General features: G+C 41.5%; 1 protein-coding gene across 1 annotated transcript in view; it reads right to left on the bottom strand.

Annotated features, from left to right (window-relative positions):
• Nucleotides 1-17,973, bottom strand: part of TTC21B (tetratricopeptide repeat domain 21B) — a 397,674-nt gene that overhangs the window by 255,161 nt on the left and 124,540 nt on the right. Inside the window, exons 14-15 of the mRNA XM_053698392.1 lie at nucleotides 10,420-10,644; nucleotides 2,444-2,682 (exon numbers count right to left, since the gene is read on the bottom strand). Coding sequence (XP_053554367.1) covers nucleotides 2,444-2,682; nucleotides 10,420-10,644 — 464 coding nt within the window. The remainder of the gene's footprint in view (nucleotides 1-2,443; nucleotides 2,683-10,419; nucleotides 10,645-17,973) is intronic.

The following is a 17,973-nucleotide window of genomic DNA, read 5'->3' on the forward strand; positions in this document are numbered from 1 at the left end:
CCCCCTCTCTTTTGCGCTCTCTCTCCCCCCTCTCTTTTGCGCTCTCTCTCTCCCCCCTCTCTTTTGCGCTCTCTCTCCCCCTCTCTTTTGCATGCTCTCCCCCCTCTCTTTTGCTCTCTCTCTCCCCCTCTCTTTTGAGCTCTCTCTCTCCCCCCCTCTCTTTTGAGCTCTCTCTCTCCCCCCTCTCTTTTGAGCTCTCTCTCTCCCCCCTCTCTTTTGAGCTCTCTCCCCCTCTCTTTTGTGCTCTCTCCCCCCCTCTCTTTTGCGATCTCTCTCTCCCCCCTCTCTTTTGCGCTCTCTCTCCCACTCTCTTTTGCGCTCTCTCTCCCACTCTCTTTTGCGCTCTCTCTCTCCCCCATCTATTTTGCGCTCTCTCCCCTCTCTCTCTCCCCCCTCTCTTTTGCCCTCTCTCTCTCCCCCTCTCTTTTGTTCTCTCTCTCCCCCTCTCTTTTGCGCCCTCTCTCCCCCTCTCTTTTGCGCTCTCTCTCCCCCTCTCTTTTGCGCTCTCTCTCCCCCTCTCTTTTGCGCTCTCTCTCCCCCTCTCTTTTGCGCTCTCTCTCTCCCCCATCTATTTTGCGCTCTCTCCCCTCTCTCTCTCCCCCCTCTCTTTTGCCCTCTCTCTCTCCCCCTCTCTTTTGTTCTCTCTCTCCCCTCTCTTTTGTGCTCTCTCCCCCCCTCTCTTTTGCGCCCTCTCTCCCCCCCTCTCTTTTGCGCCTTCTCTCCCCCCCCTCTCTCTCCCCTCTCTTTTGCGCTCTCTCCCCCTCTCTTTTGCGCTCACTCCCCCTTCTCTTTTGCGCTCTCTCTCCCCCCTCTCTTTTGCGCTCTCTCTCTCCCCCCTCTTTTGCGCTCTCTCTTCCCCCTCTCTTTTGCTCTCTCTCTCCCCCCTCCCTTTTGCGCTCTTCCCCCCTCTCTTTTGCTGTCTCTCTCCCCCTCTCTCTTTTGCTGTCTCTCTCCCCTTCTCTTTTTCTGTCTCTCTCCTCCCTCTCTTTTGCTGTCTCTCTCCCCCTCTCTCTTTTGCTGTCTCTCTCCCCCTCTCTCTTTTGCTGTCTCTCTCCCCCTCTCTTATGCTGTCTCTCTCCCCCCTCTCTTTTGCTGTCTCTCTCCCCCCTCTCTTTTGCTGTCTCTCTCCCCCTCTCTCTTTTGCTGTCTCTCTCCCCCTCTCTCTTTTGCTGTCTCTCTCCCCCTTCTCTTTTGCTGTCTCTCTCCCCCCTCTCTTTTGCTGTCTCTCTTCCCCCCTCTCTTTTGCTGTCTCTCTTCCCCCTGTCTTTTGCTGTCTCTCTCCCCCCTCTCTTTTGCTGTCTCTCTCCCCCTCTCTCTCGCCCCTCTCTTTTGCTGTCTCTCTCCCCCTCTCTCTAGCCCCTCTCCCTTCCCCTCTCTCCCCCCTCTCTATCTCTCTCCCCTCTATCACGCAACCGCACCTGCACCCGACCACGCCCCCTCCACGCCAGGCCACGCCCCTTCACGGCATTCACGTTCAACCACACCCTTTCATGCCGACCACGCCCCCATCATGTTGGCCACGCCCACTTCTGCCGCAGATCAGCTAGGGACTCAAAGGACAGGTGTGTTTGTCCTCGTGCTGTCTCTACTGCGCATGACAGTTTCAGACAAACACATTTGGCCTTTTATATTATAGGATATATATATATATATATATATATACACACACACATACATACATACACGATTATATAAAAAGGTATAGATATATACAGATATACAGTATATAGGAATATCTGTTTAGAAATACATAGAACATTGGAATGCAAAATATTTACAGTAAATACACAGTATAACACATTAGAAAATATGAATATTCCAAAAATATGTTTTTACATGTTTTCAGCAACTTAACTGCAAGCGGCTCCAATGCACATATATATATATATATATATATATATACGATATATGTGTGTGTGTGTGTCTATGTGTGTACATATGCATTTATGTGTTTATATGTGTATATTTGTCAGTAAATACACATATATAAAAATTATATATATATATATATATATATATATATACACACACACAAATAAATATTAACACGTGTATTTGTTTTTATCTCTATGGTAAAATCCCTTTGCTTGCCTTTCTTTGCTAGCACCTCATATCTTTGAGCCCTTATAACTTTTTTATGCAATATTTTGGTGAATAATTTTTATTAGATAGTGATGAGTGTAACTGTACTTTGTATTGTATTTTTGATGTGTTTTGTGATACTTTTTCATTTTGCGAAATAGTTAACCAGAGCTTTGAGGACGCGTTATACCGACGAGTGTTAACTTCCATTGCGCTCAAGCAATCGTATTTACTTAGCAAAAAACCTGATGTTTACACAAACCTGTGATAAACCCCTTTTTGCTTGAGTGTAACTATTAGCACTCCACTTGTAATCTTGCCCTATATGTTATGTACAGTTTTTTTTTAAGTGAGTTTTGACCTGTAGCAGCTGATATATAGCTTCTTATCTTTTCGTTGCTGAAGATAAATATTAGCCATTTTCTCTTTAGCTTGCACAAAGTAAGGCTGCTCTGGAGAAATATTTCTAAGCAAGGACAAAGACTGTTCGACATCACTGTGAGCTAAAGCAAGTTCGGCATTAGCAATGATCAAACGCGGCTCTTCTGGTGTCCCAGAAAACTCATTGATGGCATCTTGTAATACTTTTGTAGCTTCATGCTGTGAAATACATTAATACAAATAAGTAAAAAAATCACAAATCAGAAAACTAGTTCTTTGCAATCTAATAGTATTTTAATTTAAACTAAAAATAATCAAAACAGTTAATAAACCACATTTGATGCACATGATCTGTTGGAAATTGGGGCTAATTTAAAAGGATGAAGACAGAGCAGTGAGTACTTGACAATGGCTGTAAAAAAATGATTGCCAGAAAAAATAATCCATATTTTGCATCAGTTATTTACCAGCAGTAGCAAAGAAAACAGATTTGATCGAAAGAAAAGAAGAAGCAGACAATATAAAGTTGTACACAACAATAACTAATAGAAAAAATAAAATCCCATTATCCCCTTTTCCTTCCTGTTCCCAGACAGAAGATGAGTTGCATATTTATGATTAATATTGATATGTTTATTACACAGTCCTATTCCCTTATTATTCATTTCCATTATCTGTGTTCTCCCTAAGACCTTTCTAATGGATGCACCACCGGGTTGATTTCACTGGCCATCAGACTAAGATTATATCCAATATTAAAATAAAATGAGCTAATATTAAAAATGTTCAATGTTTATTTCACAAATTATCATTAATTAAATGTATGTGAAATTATGGAAATGAATTTGTGCTTTGGATAGCAAATGTTATAACATTAGAAATTATTATACCCACCCCCCAGCTACTTCATAATGCAACCTAGCTGGCAAACTTTTCTATAGAGAACACTGATCATATGTGTTATTGTTTTAATATAGTTTCTTAGAAAACTACCTCTGTGTTTTATATAATTTTCTTTATAACCTGGACAATTGCTTTGTATACTGCTCCATTTTATTTATTTAGATAGAGATATGCATTTAAATGATTATTGCTGCTCTAGTTCTGTTCTACTACTTCACTGAAAACTGTGACTCTGCCGAACGTGTGGCATTTTTTTTATCAAAGCAGCAGATTAGATAAACAAAACAGATATTGTTCTCATTTTCAAAGAAAAATAATTGCAGGCATCTCTTTCCCATTAGACACCATGGAATTATCATCATCAATACCTTATAATATTATTATATTTATTTCCATCTAATTCCTCTAGATACTAATGGGTATATTTTTATTTATAGTATGTATATTTTGCAAGTACTAGGATTATTCCAGAAGTTACCTCTCTTTTACCTTCTTCTAATCAAAGAAAAGAGAATTATGGGAATTTTGAGGTAATGCTTATTGTAGTACACTTAATCTCATTGGTTACTGGTGTTTTTTGATGAAACCAGCTGATTTCTTTACTGCTCTTGGAAAGTAAGTAGATAAATAAAACAAATTTTGTGTCTCCTGTCATTAAAAATCTATAAATGTCCAGGCACTAAAGCTTCAATTACCCACATTCTACAGAAACTTTGCATCCATTAATGCTTGCCTTTCTGTACAGGGTTAGTCTACTGATATATGCGTCAAATCACTGTAATACATGCTATGTTGTAACTGAAAATAGTAACAAACACAAGAATGCTGCCTTAGAATATAAAATAAAGGGGTTGGACAACTGAGTGTGCTTTGGTGTTTCAGTGTCTATAGCAGTAGAAGTCAGGGATGCTCGATAACAGACAGGTCATCTGACCTGCAGGAAATGAGAAGCTGTCCTGGAATTGTTTTTCATTTCACTGGGCTGATGAAAACAGTTTATTGATCAATATAACTTATTTAATTGAATAAGTGCCACAAACTTGCATACAGAAACATACATTGAATTCATACAAAAAAACCACAACATTTATATATGCTGAAAAAGACAGAAGCAAAGGAGCACTCTCAAAGCGTGAAACTTAATGCCGGCTATAAAACACTCTAGTGTCCAAAATAGGAGCCTAACTAGGTCAATCTGTAATTTTACTTTTGTTGCCATATTTGTGTGCATCTAGTACTAAGTAAAATGGGTGGTGCTCAAACTGTAGATTCATAGTACCAAGACCTATTTTTATTTGTCTTGATTAGGTGTTAGATAGCCCAACTGGAGTGGCATCAGACGGGTCATCTTGGTGTGGTGAGATTAACTTTGTATTAGATTTGTTTGTTCAAAGGGTTAATAAATAATGGGGTGCTACACTTGCCAGGGAAGTCTTGGTTAATACATTTTTCACTATGATGTAGTGCATATAATCATATTTAGGGCCCTTTTTACTATCTGATGGACAGACAAGGTTCCCAACTAGGGAACTTGTCTACCCATTTCCCTGTTGAGAAGGCAGTGGACACTGAAAGGAGAGCAGAAACCTCCCCCTCTGTAACAGGAGTGAACGTGCTGAGTTTATGGGTAGGCTGAGTTTGAAAGATTGCTGTGATTTGTGAGGAATTGTTGTTGTGGGTAGGAAGTTCATCCATAATGGATGAGGCCAATTTTAGTTTTAAATGTATTGAAAAGTCATGTGCTGTGAGGGAAGTGGTAATGGGAGGAGAGGGAGGGCTCATAAGGGTATTAAAAGTGGAGAAAAAAGTGTAGGATTGTAGGACATAAATGAAATGATAGATGAAATAATAGCTGCAAAGTAGTATTGCTTGAAGATGTTAAAGGCGGAGGAGGAGTAGCACAGCATAAATTTGTAATGCAAGAAGTCAGCAGTGGAGCAAGGTTTACTTCCATTCTGCAGTGTGGGTGTATTTTGCAAATAGAGTGTAAGATGTGTGCCATGGTTGTGGGTGCTTCCACGGGGTGCAAGCTATGGAAGGCAGATCTATTTTGTCAATGGCAGAGGTCAGAATGGAATTATACAGAGATAGATTACTCAGGGCCAGAAATGGAGAAGACTTCAGGGAGAAGGGGGTTTAGAGTGTGAGAGAGTAGTTCTGTGTCTATGGTGTGTACGTTTCTATGGAGTCTATTTAAAGGGTTAGGTGGTGGGTGTGCAGTTGGTGTAGTGATGCTGCATTTCAAGAGATGTTGGTCAGAGAGTGGAAATGAGTAGTTTGTAAACTGAGACACAATGGTTGCTGAAGATTAGGTCAGTTGAATGGCCATTTTTGTGAATGGAGGAATTAGTCCACTGCGAGAGGCCAAATGATGAAGTGAGCTCCAGGAGCTTTGAAACTTCCGGAGCGCTAGGATTATCAATGAGAATATTGATGTTCCGATATGAGGGAAGGTGAGTCACAGGAGAGGAAGTGAGCTAGCCATGAGGCAAATAAATGGGTGAGTGACCAAGGGGGCAATACATGAAAGCAACTTGAACTGAAAAGGCTAATTGTATAGGCTTCAAAGAAAGAGAATTTGAGGGAAGAAATGGGGGGTACATATTAAAAAATACATAGGGGAGAGAGAAGAAGGATGCCAACACCACCTCCTTGCTTTTTGCCTGGGTGAATGGTTGAAGTGTAACCCCCTATAAGAAAGAGCAGCAGGGAAGGCAGGCTGTGCCTGAAGGAGAGAGCCAGGATTCAGTGAGATCCAAGAGGTTAAGGGAGCGGAAGATGAACAAGTCATGGATAGAGGCAAGTTTTTTGCATACAGAGCAAGAATTCCATAGTGCACAAGTGGGATACAAATGAGGTTATGTGTATTTCTTTAATTAAAGTTTCTGTAAGGTGTGCTTGACTGGGTAAGGGTGGGAATGAAGGAGGGTCCAGGATTAGGAGAGATGTCCTCTTATGCTAAAATAATAATATGATATATGCCATAATGCAGCTTGCCTTAACAACTACAATTTTAATAACTTTTATTAGTTGCTTACATATATTACTTCAAAAATACGAGTTTAATTTGTTAGGCCTAGATTTAGAGTTGGGCGGTAGCCATCAAAACCAGCGTTAGAGGCTCCTAACGCTGGTTTTTACCGTCCTATGGTATTTGGAGCCAGTCATTAAAGGGACTAACGCTCACTTTCCAGCCGCGACTTTTCCATACCGCAGATCCCCTTACGTCAATTGCGTATCCTATCTTTTCAATGGGATCTTTCTAACGCCGGTATTTAGAGTCGTGGCTGAAGTGAGCGTTAGAAATCTAACGAAAAAACTCCAGCCGCAGAAAAAAAAAACAGTAGTTAAGAGCTTTCTGGGCTAACGCCGGTTTATAAAGCTCTTAACTACTGTGCTCTAAAGTACACTAACACCCATAAACTACCTATGTACCGCTAAACCGAGGTCCCCCCACATCGCCGCCACTCTATTAAAATTTTTTAACCCCTAATCTGCCGTCCGCACGCCGCCGCAAGGTACGTTATATTTATGTACCCCTAATCTGCTGCCCCTAACACCGCCGACCCCTATATTATATTTATTAACCCCTAATCTGCCCCCCTCAACGTCGCCTCCACCTGCCTACACTTATTAACCCCTAATCTGCCGACCGGACAGCGCCGCTATTATAATAAAGTTATTAACCCCTAATCCGCCTCACTCCCGCCTCAATAACCCTATAATAAATAGTATTAACCCCTAATCTGCCCTCCCTAACATCGCCAACACCTAACTTCAAACATTAACCCCTAATCTGCCGACCGGAGCTCACCGCTATTCTAATAAATTTTTTAACCCCTAAAGCTAAGTCTAACCCTAACACCCCCCTAATTTAAATATAATTTAAATCTAACGAAATAAATTAACTATTATTAAATAAATTATTCCTATTTAAAGCTAAATACTTACCTGTAAAATAAACCCTAATATAGCTACAATATAAATTATAATTATATTGTAGCTATTTTAGGATTTATATTTATTTTACAGGTAACTTTGTAATTATTTTAACCAGGTACAATAGCTATTAAATAGTTAATAACTATTTAATAGTTACCTAGTTAAAATAATTACAAAACTACCTGTAAAATAAATCCTAACCTAAGTTACAATTAAACCTAACACTACACTATCAATAAATTAATTAAATACAATACCTACAAATAAATACATTTAAATAAACTAACTAAAGTACAAAAAATAAAAAAGAACTAAGTTACAAAAAATAAAAAAATATTTACAAACATAAGAAAAATATTACAACAATTTTAAACTAATTACACCTACTCTAAGCCCCCTAATAAAATAACAAAGCCCCCCAAAATAAAAAAATGCCCTACCCTATTCTAAATTAAAAAAGTTCAAAGCTCTTTTACCTTACCAGCCCTTAAAAGGACCTTTTGTGGGGCATGCCCCAAAGAATTCAGCTCTTTTGCCTGTAAAAAAAACACATACAATACCCCCCCCCCAACATTAAAACCCACCACCCACATACCCCTAATCTAACCCAAACCCCCCTTAAATAAACCTTCAACTAAGCCCCTGAAGATCTTCGTTCCTTATCTTCACCTCGCCGGGTATCACACCGATCCGTCCTGGCTCCGAAATCTTCATCCAAGCCCAAGCGGGTGCTGGCGATCCATAATCCGGCGGCTGAAGAGGTCCAGAAGAGGCTCCAAAGTCTTCATCCTATCCGGGAAGAAGAGGCGATCCGGACCGGCAACCATCTTGATCCAAGCGGCATCTTCTATCTTCATCCGATGACGACCGGCTCCATCTTGAAGACCTCCACCGCGGACCCATCTTCTTCTTCCGACGACTTCCCGACGAATGACGGTTCCTTTAAGGGACGTCATCCAAGATGGCGTCCCTCGAATTCCGATTGGCTGATAGGATTCTATCAGCCAATCGGAATTAAGGTAGGAAAATTCTGATTGGCTGATGGAATCCGATCAGCCAATCAGATTGAGCTCGCATTCTATTGGCTGATCGGAACAGCCAATAGAATGCAAGCTCAATCTGATTGGCTGATTGAATCAGCCAATCGGATTGAACTTGATTCTGATTGGCTGATTCCATCAGCCAATCAGAATTTTCCTACCTTAATTCCGATTGGCTGATAGAATCCTATCAGCCAATCGGAATTCGAGGGACACCATCTTGGATGACGTCCCTTAAAGGAACCGTCATTCGTCGGGAAGTCGTCGGAAGAAGAAGATGGGTCCGCGGTGGAGGTCTTCAAGATGGAGCCGGTCGTCATCGGATGAAGATAGAAGATGCCGCTTGGATCAAGATGGTTGCCGGTCCGGATCGCCTCTTCTTCCCGGATAGGATGAAGACTTTGGAGCCTCTTCTGGACCTCTTCAGCCGCCGGATTATGGATCGCCAGCCCCCGCTTGGATGAAGATTTCGGAGCCTGGAACTATCGGTGATACCTGGCATGGTGAAGACAAGGTAGGAAGATCTTCAGAGGCTTAGTGTTAGGTTTATTTAAGGGGGGTTTGGGTTAGATTAGGGGTATGTGGGTGGTGGGTTGTAATGTTGGGGGGGGTATTGTATGGTTTTTTTTTACAGGCAAAAGAGCTGAATTCTTTGGGGCATGCCCCGCAAAGGGCCCTTTTAAGGGCTGGTAAGGTAAAAGAGCTTTGAACTTTTGTAATTTAGAATAGGGTAGGGCATTTTTTTATTTTGGGGGGCTTTGTTATTTTATTAGGGGGCTTAGAGTAGGTGTAATTAGTTTCAAATTGTTGTAATATTTTTCTAATGTTTGTAAATATTTTTTTATTTTTTGTACTTTAGTTAGTTTATTTAATTGTATTTATTTGTAGGTATTGTATTTAATTAATTTATTGATAGTGTAGTGTTAGGTTTAATTGTAACTTAGGTTAGGATTTATTTTACAGGTAATTTTGTAATTATTTTAACTAGGTAACTATTAAATAGTTCTTAACTATTTAATAGGTATTGTACCTGGTTAAAATAAATACAAAGTTGCCTGTAAAATAAATATTAATCCTAAAATAGCTACAATATAATTATAATTTATATTGTAGCTATATTAGGGTTTATTTTACAGGTAAGTATTTAGATTTAAATAGGAATAATTTATTTAATAAGAGTTAATTTATTTTGATCGATAAAAATTATATTTAACTTAGGGGGGTGTTAGTGTTAGGGTTAGACTTAGCTTTAGGGGTTAATACATTTATTATAGTAGCGGTGAGCTCCGATCGGCAGATTAGGGGTTAATTATTGTAGGTAGCTGGCGGCGACGTTGTGGGGGGCAGATTAGGGGTTAATAAATATAATATAGGGGTCGGCGGTGTTAGGGGCAGCAGATTAGGGGTACATAGGGATAATGTAGGTAGCAGCGGTATACAGAGCGGCAGATTAGGGGTTAACAAAAATATGCAGGTGTCAGCGATAGCGGGGGCGGCAGATTAGGGGTTAATAAGTGTAATGCTAGGGGTGTTTAGACTCGGGGTACATGTTAGGGTGTTAGGTGCAGACGTAGGAAGTGTTTCCCCATAGGAAACAATGGGGCTGGCTGCGTTAGGAGCTGAACGTGGCTTTTTTGCAGGTGTTAGGGTTTTTTTCAGCTCAAACAGCCCCATTGTTTTCTATGGGGGAATCGTGCACGAGCACATTTTTGAAGCTGGCCGCGTCCGTAAGCACCGCTGGTATCTAGAGTTGCAGTGGCGTTAAATTATGCTCTACGCTCCCTTTTTGGAGCCTAATGCACTGAAAACCCAGCCATTCTGTGAACTCTAAATACCAGCGGTATTTAAAAGGTGCGGGAGAAAAAAAGCATGCGTAGCTAACGCACCCCTTTAGCCGCCAAACTCTAAATCTAGCCGTTAGATTGTCAAACTACCAATGATGCAATGCAGAAATAGATTTGGGGGGAAAAAAATCGAAGACCACTGGTTATGTAGAGTAATCTGCTTTAACATTTACTAATAAGCAATTAGTATCATGCTCTCTTGAAGAGGAAGAATGTAACCTTCTTACCTGTTCTCCATTCTTACGGCAAGCATCTACAAACTCAAGAAAGATGGACACCCGGTCAGCTGCACTAATTTCTACTTTTTTTCCTTTGTTTTTCAAAGGGGCCCCAGCTCTCTTCATTCCAGGTAAGTTCATTGCCATCTGTAATGTCTTAATAGCTTCTTTTAAATCCCCCATTTGTTTCTGAGTCTGAGCTTTTAGAAGGTTATACAATGGATATTCACGTATCTGAAAAGTTAAAAAAAATTGAGTTTTTCACTGTAACTGATTTAACAATCTACAAACAAATTTTAAAAAAGCTCTACTAACTTACTATTGGCTAAACGCATAGCTGAAAGCTGATAATATTACGTTTATGTATTCTCTATTTTATTTTTATAACATCTTTAGAAGGCAATAGGTAAAACTAAATATCTAAAATTAAAATGTAGAAGAGAGGCTACATGTAGGGACAGACAATCTGTTTTTGTTTTAGGTCAAATACTGGTCACTGCAGTATTTTAATTTATCTAAATAAAAACAGAGAAGCGCTCAACCTGGGAATGAACAACAGCATAATAGCTTATTCTATGGCTAGTTACCACCCAAGATGCAGCCTCTTTTTGCTCAACATGTGCTTTTCACAGAGAACATTCCTGTAGTATATCATTCTGATCCTAACTAAACAGTGCAGTCCAGGCAATCCCTCTCTGAATGAGAGAAACAGCAAAACAACAGATGTACGTTTCGGCCTGTTGTGGGCCTCGTCGGTGAGGTGCAGCCATATCCCTCTAGGCACACTGAGCAACAGGTCCACGTCTGGCTTCCCGCATCACCCTTAGGGAGACCTCCCTCAGGGTCATAATTTGCATAAACAAAAACAGAGAAGCGCTCAACCTGGGAACGAACAATAGCATAATAGATTTTTCTATTACCACCCAAGAAGCAGATTATTTTTGCTCAACATGTGCTTTTCACAGAGAAGAACTTTCCTGTGGTATATAAGTATTTTAATTTAAACCACAAACATACAATCTCCCAAATGGCTTCTTAAAATGGCTATTGTTAGAAAAAGGATTTTTTCCAAAATTTACTCTAGGTGTAGTTTATACTCTTGAGAATAAGGATCATTAAAACTTAAATTATGCTTACCTGATTAATGTTCTTTTCTTCAGATGGAAAGAGTCCACAGCTGCATTCATTACTTTTGGGAAAACAATACCCAAGGTATAAATACGGGAGGGTACAAGAGGCGGCCCATTCTGAGGGCACCAGGTCTGAAAACCCCTACCCAACAAAATTCTGCTTCGTCCGAAAATGAGAACAACTTTAAGAAAAAGGGAAAAGCCCAAGGACACAGACCCGCAGATAGTCCACAAGCCTTGCTAGAGGCCGCAGGAACTAGACTCGACCAAGTCAATAGCCTCCAAGAGACACCAACGCCCAGCAGTCGGTCTCCAAACAACACGGACCTTATTAAAGAAAGGGAACAAACTAGCGTATTCTTCCACCAAAAAAAGAAAAGACACAGATTAAACATGATAGTACTTGTAAAGTGCGGCTAATCCCCCTTAAGGGACTCAAGGCGCTGCTCACTTTATTAACCTCGAAAGGAGGAAAGGCTGAATAGACCTCACCGGGGATCGAACTTGCAATCCTCGGTTTGCTACAGTGCAGGGTAGTCACAGTGCATTAGTATGCTGAGTTAGCTATCCAGCTAGCATAAGGAACCAGAGCAAAAAAAAACAGAGAAACCGGGTCAGGCTCAAACAGACCCATCCAGTCTCATAGAAACAAGGGAAAGCAACGCCCAGACCCCAGAAATACAGAAACCGCAGGATAAGGCCAGGAGTCTGAAACAGAGAGAGGATCTTCCCCTAACACAGTGTAACCACACTCTAGAAAGCAACTGAAGACTAAGTTCCCCAAGTCGCAAAAAGGTAGCTCAGAATACTGAAAAATTCAGAAATGAAACCTTGTGTGGCAAGCTCAGATAGGTCTGGCAAACACCTGAAGCAAAAACACTGCACGCTGCAGTCATCTAAAAATGACTCTGAAACTTACTTGCAGGGAAAGTAGAAAACAGCTCAAGATAGGATCCTTCAGATTGCTAAGAATCCACTAACCAGCGGAAAACATTGCAGGCTATCTAAGAGCCGCCAGTCCTTCCAAAAAAATCGTGAACGTGGAGAAAGTAGAAACCGCAAAGAGGCTTACCGTACCTTGAATGCTCTGAGGATGAAATAGCAGAGCAACAGATCTCAGATCCTGCTCCAATACCGGACCAGCCCAAGCGACAGACATGTCCAGTAGACAGGGGGGGGGGGGGGGAAGACCCCAACCACAAGCCCCCAGGTAATGGAAAGAAAAATAAGGTTGGGTGCCAACCCATTCTGCTCCTCCAAAATAAGGCACTCCCAAGGAGAAACCCCTAGGACCTGGAACAGAGAAAAGTGCAATAGATCCGTAGGAAGACCTATCACAACTCTCTTATACAGTCTCTACGTAGAGAGATCAATTTCCAACAGGTGGAACAGAGCCCACAGAGCAGCAGATGCTGCCCCTTACAGAGATAAGCCACCTGATCCAACCTCCTACCCACAGGGCAGGACAATGACCCTCCAGAGAGAGGAAACCCCAGCTCATAAGGAAGACACACTATCCCCTCAAAAGGGAAGGGCACAGATAAGAACAGCGTACATGTCCAAGACATGAAGCATAGTATGATCAAACACGGACCAAATGAAAAAAAAATATCCAGACAGCACTGTTGACACAACAGAGAAAAAAACTCCCCATGAAAAGGAGAACACTCTGTCCGAAGGACAAGTCAGGCCTTAAAGTTTATAACCAGTACCTGAAGGTGGATGTGAACTCTGGCCTTCCTACTTGCAAGCCCAATGAGCTAGCCCCTATGTCGCAACATAGGGTCCCTGAAAAAACTGTATTGTCTCGAACCAGTCCACAGGATCATAAGTCTCCAGACATCCAAGAAGTATCCAAGACAAGAACCCTGGACCCAGAATCATCCTAGAATGAACGACACCCTCAGGGAACACAAGATACCCCGTCTGAAGCAATCAGACCTCACAGGGGATGAGATCCGGGAAACCCGGAGAATGGGTACAGTACTCACTCGTAATTCCCAGCCAAAAGGGAAGAGAATACTCTTAGCCAGCGGTCACAAGGTGCTAGGCCGCGACAAAGTCACGCCATTTCTCTAGAGCCCAAAGGCCCCAAGGGCAACACTAAGGGAAATGAGAACTAGAACAGACTCACTTGAAAGAGAGTAGAAATAAAAGCTAGTCTCCATAATCCTTTCAGATTAACGTTCCAGAGGACCACACCCAAGGGAGAAGAATGCAAAGTATCCCGAACCCAGGCAGAAAAAACATCCCCTAATCAAAAGCTTGGAAAAAGAGACAACACCTATCACCCCTGATATGGAGACAACTAACTCCCGAAGGAAGACAGAGCCTCGCGGCCTTCACTTCCTAATTAAGTGGCCAAAGCCACTAGAAAAAACAGACGAAGTCCAGTAAGTCTTGACCCAAAGGAATAGAACCTCTAAAAGGAATAAGTCCTAAAAGGACACTTCCAAAGAGACCATGAAAGGCAAAACCGTAACAACGGCGGAATGAAGGGCCTAAATCCTCCAAGCCTCCAACCCACAATGGGAAGGAATACTCCAGTTCCCGGAAAACTCGGAAACGACTGAGCATGTCGCCGATTGAAAGGCGAATGAGGAATGAACCAATCCCCTATGCCCCTAAGCAACCACGGACCCTCAAGTCCTCTCAGGATGCTGGTTGAAGCTTGTAAAAAAAAAAAAAAAAACACAAATCACATTGTGATCACAAGTCCCGAAGTTTGACCCCCTGAGGCCTCGGACAGTCGCTCCCCTGGAGGGCTGTACTGGACCAAGCAATCCCAAGCCTGACGAGCCCCGGTAAATGGAACACGGACAATATCGTGAGCACACTCCCGGGAGGTGTAGATGCGCTGGCGCCAAAGAGAAGGTCATGTGGAACTGTGTCGTAACCTACGGTGGGAACAGGCCACAATCCATAGAAGGATAAGTAGCGTTTGGGTTATCTGCATGCGTAGTAAGAGTTGGTGGTAGGGAACTTGTCTCATAGGAAATAGAATACCCAGAGGCGGATGGCTCAGTGGGCACCTGATTCCCCAATCTCGAGGAACATAACTGATACGCATGTATCACCCGGGCGAATTCATATTCTCCGCAAGAAGTAGAGTCTGAATCAGAGACATCTGTCTCAAAAAAACCATAATTTATGTAAGAACTTACCTGATAAATTCATTTCTTTCATATTAGCAAGAGTCCATGAGCTAGTAGCTTTAGTAGCTTCAACATAATATTTCAAAGCTCTTACTACATCCAAAGAATGTAAAGATCTCTCCTTTGAATTCTTAGGATTAGGACACAATGAAGGAACAACAATTTCTCTACTAATGTTGTTAGAATTCACAACCTTAGGTAAAAATTTAAATGAAGTCCGCAACACTGCCTTATCCTGATGAAAAATCAGAAATGGAGATTCACAAGAAAGAGCAGATAACTCAGAAACTCTTCTAGCAGAAGAGATGACCAAAAGGAACAGAACTTTCCAAGAAAATAATTTAATGTCCAGAGAATGCATAGGTTCAAACGGAGGAGCTTGTAAAGCCCTCAGAACCAAATTAAGACTCCAAGGAGGAGAGATTGACTTAATGACAGGTTTGATACGAACCAAAGCCTGTACAAAACAATGAATATCAGGAAGATTAGCAATCTTTCTGTGAAAAAGAACAGAAAGAGCAGAGATTTGTCCTTTCAAGGAACTTGCAGACAAACCTTTATCTAAACCATCCTGAAGAAACTGTAAAATTCTAGGAATTCTAAAAGAATGCAAGGAGAATTTATGAGAAGAACACCAAGAAATGTAAGTCTTCCAGACTCGATAATAAATCCTCCTAGACACAGATTTACGAGCCTGTAACATAGTATTAATTACTGAGTCAGAGAAACCTCTATGACTAAGAATCAAGCGTTCAATTTCCATACCTTCAAATTTAATGATTTGAGATCCTGATGGAAAAAAGGGCCTTGAGATAGAATGTCTGGTCTTAACGGAAGAGTCCAAGGTTGGCAACTGGCCATCCGAATGAGATCCGCATACCAAAACCTGTGAGGCCATGCTGGAGCCACCAGCAGTACAAACGAACGTTCCATTAGAATTTTGGAAATCACTTTTGGAAGAAGAACTAGAGGCGGAAAGATATAGGCAGGATGATAATCCCAAGGAAGCGACAACGCGTCCACTGCCTCCGCCTGAGGATCCCTGGATCTGGATAGATACCTGGGAAGTTTCTTGTTTAGATGAGAGGCCATCAGATCTATTTCTGGAAGTCCCCAGATTTGAACAATCTGAAGAAATACCTCTGGATGAAGGGACCATTCGCCTGGATGTAACGTCTGGCGACTGAGATAATCCGCTTCCCAATTGTCTATACCTGGGATATGAACCGCAGAGATTAGACAGGAGCTGGATTCCGCCCATACAAGTATTCGAGATACTTCTTTCATAGCCTAAGGACTGTGAGTCCCACCCTGATGATTGACATATGCCACGGTTGTGACATTGTCTGTCTGAAAACAAATAAACGATTCTCTCTTCAGAAGAGGCCAGAACTGAAGAGCTCTGAAAATCGCACGGAGTTCCAAAATGTTGATTGGTAATCTCGCCTCCTGAGATTCCCAAACCCCCTGCGCTGTCAGAGATCCCCATACAGCTCCCCAACCTGACAGACTCGCATCTGTTGAGATCACAGTCCAGGTTGGACGAACAAAAGAAGCCCCTTGGACTAAACGATGGTGATCTATCCACCACGTCAGAGAGTGTCGTAAATTGGGATTTAAGGATATTAATTGTGATATCTTTGTATAATCCCTGCACCATTGGTTCAGCATACAAAGCTGAAGAGGTCGCATGTTAAAACGAGCAAAGGGGATGCAGCAGTTATGAGACCTAGAATTTCCATGCATAAAGCTACCGAAGGGAATGATTGAGACTGAAGGTTTCGAACTCTTTGATAAATTGATCCTCCAACCATGTCTTTGAAGAAACAACACAAGTTGATTCGTATGAGATTCTGCAGAATGTGAAGACTGAGCAAGTACCAAGATATCGTCCAAATAAGGAAATACTGCAATACCCTGTTCTCTGATTACAGAGAGAAAGGCACCGAGAACCTTTGAAAAGATCATTGGAGCTGTTGCTAGGCCAAACGGAAGGGCCACAAACTGGTAATGCTTGTCTAGAAAAGAGAATCTCAGAAACTGAAAGTGATCTGGATGAATTGGAATATGAAGATATGCATCCTGTAAATCTATTGTGGACATACAATGCCCTTGCTGAACAAAAGGCAGAATAGTCCCTATAGTTACCATTTTGAATGTTGGTATCCTTACATAACGATTCAATATCTTTAGATCCAGAACTGGTCTGAAGGAATTCTCCTTCTTTGTACAATGAATAGATTTGAGTAAAACCCCAGACCCTGTTCCAGAACTGGAACTGGCACAATTACTCCAGCCAACTCTAGATCTGAAACACATTTCAGAAATGCCTGAGCCTTCACTGGGTTTATTGGAATGTGAGAGAGAAAAAATCTCTTCGCAAGGCGGCCTTACCTTGAAACCTATTCTGTACCCTTGTGAAACAATGTTCTGAATCCAAAGACTGTGAATCGAATTGATCCAAATGTCTTTGAAAAATCGTAACCTGCCCCCTACCAGCTGTGCTGGAATGAGGGCCGCACCTTCATGTGGACTTGGGAGCTGGTTTTGACTTTCTAAAAGGCTTGGATTTATTCCAGATTGGAGAAGGTTTCCAAACAGAAACCGTTCCTTTAGGGGAAGAGTCAGGCTTCTGTTCCTTATTCTGACGAAAGGAACGAAAACGATTAGCAGCCCTATATTTACCTTTAGATTTTTTGTCCTGAGGCAAAAAAGTTCCTTTCCCCCCAGTAACAGTTGAAATAATAGAATCCAACTGGGAACCAAATAATTTATTACCCTGGAAAGAAAGAGAAAGCAAAGTTGACTTAGAAGACATATCTGCATTCCAAGTTTTAAGCCATAAAGCTCTTCTAGCTAAAATAGCTAAAGACATATATACCTGACATCAACTCTAAAGATATCAAAGATGGCATCACAAATAAAGTTATTAGCATGTTGAAGAAGTTTAACAATGCTATGAGTATTATGGTCTGATACTTGTTGTGCTAAAGCCTCCAACCAAAAAGTAGAAGCGGCAGCAACATCAGCCAAAGAAATAGCAGGCCTAAGAAGATTACCTGAACATAAATAAGCTTTCCTTAGAAAGGATTCAATCTTCCTATCTAAAGGATCCTTAAAGGAAATACTATCTGCCGTAGGAATAGTAGTACGTTTAGCAAGAGTAGAAATAGCCCCATCAACTTTAGGGATTTTGTCCCAAAACTCTAATCTGTCAGATGGCACAGGATACAATTTCTTAAACCTTTGAGAAGGAGTAAATGAAGTACCCAGATTAT

Source organism: Bombina bombina, chromosome 1 (genome assembly GCF_027579735.1).
Source record: "Bombina bombina isolate aBomBom1 chromosome 1, aBomBom1.pri, whole genome shotgun sequence".
NCBI lineage: Eukaryota > Metazoa > Chordata > Amphibia > Anura > Bombinatoridae > Bombina > Bombina bombina.